This window comes from Ailuropoda melanoleuca, unplaced genomic scaffold, assembly GCF_002007445.2.
Source record: "Ailuropoda melanoleuca isolate Jingjing unplaced genomic scaffold, ASM200744v2 unplaced-scaffold7677, whole genome shotgun sequence".
Lineage (NCBI taxonomy): Eukaryota > Metazoa > Chordata > Mammalia > Carnivora > Ursidae > Ailuropoda > Ailuropoda melanoleuca.
The window spans coordinates 5,385-11,740 of record NW_023252469.1 but is presented as its reverse complement, the minus strand read 5'-3'; the positions used below and the strand labels follow the sequence as shown (position 1 = coordinate 11,740).

Sequence of the window (6,356 nt, the reverse complement as noted above, 5' to 3'; positions counted from 1 at the left end):
AGCCTCCCTTCTGGGGGAGGGGCCTGCCACGCCAATACTCAGGCAACCCTGTTTGGGTAGAGTCTCCGTGTCTCCTGTGAGGGGGTATGGGGATGGGCACACTGTGTGCAGGTATTTCCAGGCCTTTGTTCTCTGGCAGCTTTCCCTGGATGTTTGCTATGCCTCTTCTGAGAATCAGAGCAGCAGTGGCTGAATCTCAGCCTCTGTCTCAGAACAGAGGTATGGCGGACCGTTCTCCACTGATGTTCTGGCCACTTTAACTCTGTTTCTCGTGGTGCTGCTCAACCCTGCAGCATCCCGGGATGTGCACCCCACAGCCAGCATCCCAGCCCTCACTTCCAGGGCTGGCGCGTCTTTGTCCTTTGTGTTTCTAACACCACCAGCTGCCAGCTGCCAGCCACCCCCGTGCTCCTGGAGCTCCCGGTCTCCGTCTGGTTCCAGTGAGCACACCGGAGTTCCATTTCAGTCTGGGGGCACGCGCTTCCCGGCTCACAGTCTCAGTCTGCTCTCTTGCAGGTGCTGATCCACGAGTCCATCCGCTCCCCCATGCAGGTGGCTACCGCTTCCCGGCACCCAAATGCAGCAGCTCCCTCCCCCTTCCGTTTATCTTCCGATATCTGTGCATTGTTTCATGACTCCCTGCTTCATACCTCAATACTCAGCAATGGAGATGTTCATTTGTAGACATCCAGATGTATCTTCCTGCGTCTCATGCTGATTCCATGGATGTTCAGGATGGTCTGGTACCTATCCAACTCGACTCAGGGGACTGACTGAAAAAGGGTCCCCTACTCCTCTGCCATCTTAATTCCTCCAAGGTAATGCCAATATTAGATCTCTCATTACTTTTGGCCAAGGAATTCAGGGCTTTCTGGCTAAATTTGGTGTGGTAAATATTTATCAGTAGCTGCTCTGTGTAAAGGATATCAATTCTTTGAGTTGGAAGCAATTTTAAACATGTAAGATGGGCATAAAATTTGCCAAAGGTAATTGAATCTGTTCTTCTTAAAGAATACAAAAGGCTTTCTGTTATTGTTGTACAAAGTGTACAACTATGGGTGGAAATGCAGCAGCTGTGGGGTTCTGTCCAGGTGTGAAGACTGAATCCACTGTGGGTGTGAAGGTGGCATGCTTCAGCCCTCCACCAGGTAGCCTTCTGGGCAACACTGCACCTGTGCGTTGTCTGTCTGGAAGCCTCCCGTAGGTACTGCAGCTAAATGATTGTCCAGTAGCCTTTGCATTTGACAAACTAGCAGGAGACTTAATATATCTAAATGCTGTGTGATAGACAATTTCAGCTAGCCACATGTGTGTGAGGTTCATAAAGACTTTTCAATTATTCATTTCCATTTTTCAACTGAAATTTTTAGTGTGTGAATTTTTTTTGGAAACATATAGAGATCGGATGTTGCACTAGTGGCAAATCATCATGGAGCATAATAAAATTAATTCGACTCACCCCCTCAAAAAAAAAATAAAAGTCTCACTATAGTCACAGTACAGACCAATAGATTTCCAAAGCTTTCCTGGCAAAGTGATACTTTTGGAAAAGTACCTGAAAACCTGAAAACACCCTATCTTGTTTTCTTCATGAGTGTTTCTCACACTTTTCCACAAAGTACTGAGAAAAGCAGAGAAAAGCGAATTTCAGAAACCTCACCATATTACAGAGCACTGTACCAAAGCACACAAAGTATTTGACATCTTGGGTTTTATGATAAACATTTATCTACATTTTTCTATCTATTCTGTTTATTATATGGAAGCATTTAATAATCAGTTGAATTATTTAAATGTCTTCTCAAGAGTTGAGTAATATTGATGCTTCTGGAAAGTTTGTGATTTTATGTAACTTGTATGTAGAATATTCTAGGGGTCCCCAGGGTGCCAGCTGCCTGAAAAACCATCCCCAAACTCAGTGGCTTGGGATAACAACCATTTTATTACACCTCACCATTTTGTAGGTTGGGAATTTGGGCAGGGCTCTGCTGAGAGGTTCTTCTGCTCTATGTTGTGTCTCCTGAGCTCATTGGGTGGTACTGAACCAGTGGGCAGGAGGGTCTGGGAGAGCTCCACTCTGGTGGGGCAGAATTGNGCTTTCATTTAATAATCAGTTGAATTATTTAAATGTCTTCTCAAGAGTTGAGTAATATTGATGCTTCTGGAAAGTTTGTGATTTTATGTAACTTGTATGTAGAATATTCTAGGGGTCCCCAGGGTGCCAGCTGCCTGAAAAACCATCCCCAAACTCAGTGGCTTGGGATAACAACCATTTTATTACACCTCACCATTTTGTAGGTTGGGAATTTGGGCAGGGCTCTGCTGAGAGGTTCTTCTGCTCTATGTTGTGTCTCCTGAGCTCATTGGGTGGTACTGAACCAGTGGGCAGGAGGGTCTGGGAGAGCTCCACTCTGGTGGGGCAGAATTGGATGGAAGCCTGGTGGAGGTAGTATAGCAGGTGACAGGATCCGCCCACAGTATCCCCAGCACAGCTACTTTAGGGCAGTTAGCCTTTTCACCTGGTGACTTACAGACTCAGACAAACTTTATTAGCCACACGCTGCCAGATTTCCTATGATCTTGCTTGAAAGGTCTAAAATATCACTTTTACCTCATTCTAACAGAATCCTTTGAGATCATCTTTAGCACATCTGTTTTGAGAAATACAGTCCTCTCAAACGTGTTCTAAAATTACATCGGATCAGTACATAGCTGTATCTATGGACTGACTTCTTTGCGTCCATGCCACATTGTTCTCATTGAACCGTGTCCTGGACCTGTGCCATTAGGAAAAGTCGGAGGAAAACTGAAGGCTTCAGAGGGGAAGAGGGTGGGAGAATGGGATAGACCGGTGATGGGTAGTAAGGAGGGCACGCATTGCATGGTGTACTGGGTGTTGTACGCAACTAATGAATCATCGAACTTTACATCAAAAACCAAGGATGTACTGTATGGTGACTAACATTATAATAAAAAATTTTTTTTAAAAAGGAAAAGTCAGAGGAGAAAGCTCTTATAGATTATTACGTACATCACCAAGTTAATTCTAATGTGCTTTTAGCTATTACCCAGGGAGAGCAGCCCAGGGAACATTTCTCTGTGGTCATGGAAATGGGAATAGTCATGGTTCTTTCTACCTTTGTAATTTGTATTTTCTTTTTGCCTTTACAGTCAGGAAGACTTCTTCAATTTTCCTTTTGTCCTAATTGTCATACATTTTTTGTTGTTATTATTATTATTATACTGATTTTCTCTGCTAGGTCATGTTAGTATCTGGGATATGTATGGCAGCAGGATAAAAATGAATAAATTAAACATAAATAAATATGAAACATGACAAAAATACAAATACAGAGTTCTAGTGTCATGGCTCTGTTTTATTAAGGAGGCAGTCAGTATGGACATTAGTGCTGGTCTCAGGTCCCTCAGGTACTAGAGCGACCATGGCCAAGTTACCTCTCCAGTAATCAAATTCTTATATGACAATGAGAAAATATAAAAGTGTTTATGTCATGGGGTTATTTTAAACAAAATAGCATACATAAATACACTTAATCTAGTACCTGCATCTTGGAAGGGTTCTATGAATGTTGGCTGCTACGATGAACTTGTTATTTAAACTTTCAGTGTCATTAACTTTGATTGTATTTATATCTTGTATTCTCAACTAGAGTATTCTTTTTTTAAGATATTATGCTATTTTGGTTTGTGCCCATAAATCTAATATAGAGTCTTATGCATCCATAGTAAATATGCTTATTTCCAGCCAATGGAGGGGAAACTTCCCATTAAGAAGAAAACTCAAACATTAGGGGGGAAAAGCATCATCTAAAGTCACAGGAAAAAGAAAATAATCACCTTCAATTTTGGAATTTTTTTAAAAAGTTACATAAAATTTATGGAATTTAAATATATGGAGACAACCTCACCCTGGTCAGAACAGCTAAAATTAACCACTCAAGAAACAACAGATGTTGGAGAGGATGCAGAGAATGGGGAACCCTCTCACACTGTTGGTGGGAATGCAAGTTGGTACAGCCACTCTGGAAAACAGTGTGAAGGTTCCTCAAGACGTTAGAAATAGAGCTACCCTGTGACCCAGCAATTCCACTAATAGGTATTTACCCCAAAGATACAAATGTAGTGATCTGAAGGGGCACATGCACCGCAATATTTATACCAGAAATGTCCACAATAGCCAAACTATGGAAAGAGTCCAGATGTCCATTGACAGATGAATGGATAAAGAAGATGGAAGATGTGGTCTCCATACAAGGGAATATTACTCAGCCATCAAAAAACAAAACATTATCATTTGCAACAACATAGATGGAACTAGAGGGTATTATGCTAAGTGAAAAAAGTCAATCAGAGAAAGACAATTATTATATGATCTTACTCATATGCGGAATTTAAGAATCAAAACAGAAGATCATAGGGGAAAAAAGGAAAAAATAAAACAAGACAACATCAGAGAGGGAGAAAAATTGTAAGAAAATTTTAATCACAGGAAACAAACTGAGGGTTGGTGGAGGGGAGGAAGGTGGGGGATGGGGGTAACTGGATGATGGGTATTAAGGAGGGCATGTGATGTAATGAGTACTGGGTATTATATAAGACTGATGAGTCACTGACCTCTATCTCAGAAACCAATAATACATTATATGTTAATTAATTGAATTTAAATAAAAATATAAACAAAAAAATAAAAATATAAATATATGGAAACAAACATAAATTTATTGTAAGTAATATCAGATGATGATTCCGTTTCACATTATGTATCCTTAGAAGTAATGAAAATGAAAGAAGGAAGATTGGAAAGAGACGAATGGGAAAAAAATAAGACAAAAATAAGAAGATGAAAAGGGGCAAGAATTAGGAAACAAGAAATGAAATAACTTCACAAATACTTATTGAACACCAATTCTGTTTAAAGGACTCCTAAAAACATATGGCCTCTGAGAACAAAGGCTATTGAGAGAGGTGGGGATTTAGGCACCATGACCAGACAGAAGGTGAAATGTTGAGACCGGGACTTGGGGGGCTCTTGAATCTCTATGAACACCTGTGCTGTTTGGGTGTCGACTCCCTCAGCACACAACATGCTTGCCCCAGCTTCCGTCACTGATGGAGACTGTCACATCTCAGAGCCTCATCTCCTGCAGAACCTCCGTGTCCTTGACAGGAGTCTCCTCAGAGCTCCCTTTACATCCTTATTCCTCAGGGTGTAGATGAAGGGGTTGAGGGTGGGGGTGATTATGGAATAGAAGAGGGAGATAAACTTGCCCTGCTCTTGGGAGTAGCTGGAAGGGGGCTGCAGGTACATGTAGATGGCAGGCAGGTAGAAGAGGGAGACCACCACCAGGTGGGAGGAACAGGTCCCAAAGGCTTTGCACCTTCCCCTAGAGGACTGGATCCTGAGCACTGCACGGGTGATGAAGCCGTAGGAGAGAAGGATGAGAACTAGGGGCACCAGCGCAAAGAAGGCCACCAGCACAGCCAGCGTGGCATCATTCATGGTGGTGTCCGCACATGACAGCTTGATCATGGCTGGCACCTCACAGAAGAAGTTGTTCAGCACCTGCTGCCCACAGAAAGGCAACTGCACTGTCAGCACCACCTGAACAAGGGAGTTTCCAAAGCCACTGAGCCAGGCCACAGCCACGAGCTGCTGGCAGAGAGGGCGGTGCATGATAACGGCATACCGGAGGGGTTCACAGATGGCCATATAGTGGTCCAGGGCCATGGTGGCCAAGACAATGCACTCAGTTCAACCCAGCCAGTGGAAAATGGCATACTGCACCGTGCAGCCACTATAGCTGAAGGTCTTCCTGGAGCTGCCCATGTTGACCAGCATCTGTGGGACTGTGGTGGTGGTGTAGCAGAGGTCCAGGAAGGAGAGGTGGCCAAGAAAGATGTACGTGGGGCTGTAGAGCTGGGGATCCAGCCGGGACACCAGGATGATAGTGATGTTCCCCAACATGGCCAGAATGTAGGACACCAGGAGGACCACAAAGAGGGGGAGTTCCAGCCATGGCCTGTCAGAAACACCTAGAAGGATGAAGTCCTTAGGGGGATCCCCCAAGAAGCTCTGGTTGTCACCTCTCATGCTGACGCATTCTCTGGAGCCTGTGATGAGTCAAAGTGAATTCAACCTGAGAACAGGAATTAGTTGCCTTCCTCATGGCTGTGCCTGAGCTTTCCTACAGAGTTGCATTCTGTCTTACCTCCGTGGAGACCCCGAGATGTGGGGGAGTCAGACCAGGAGACGGAGCAGCTGCCCATGTGTGTTGCTCTGCCTCCTGCTCTGTGACCTTGACTATGACATTTAATCTTTCTGAACTTTGATTTTT

The 6,356-nt window shown here is 43.7% G+C and overlaps 1 protein-coding gene across 1 annotated transcript; it reads right to left on the bottom strand.

Annotated features, from left to right (window-relative positions):
- Positions 1–5,155: 5,155 nt before the first annotated feature.
- Positions 5,156–6,112, bottom strand: LOC100482151 (olfactory receptor 2B11-like). Its single transcript, XM_011218128.3, is given in 1 exon segment — positions 5,156–6,112. A coding segment is annotated over 1 exon segment (957 nt).
- Positions 6,113–6,356: the final 244 nt, after the last annotated feature.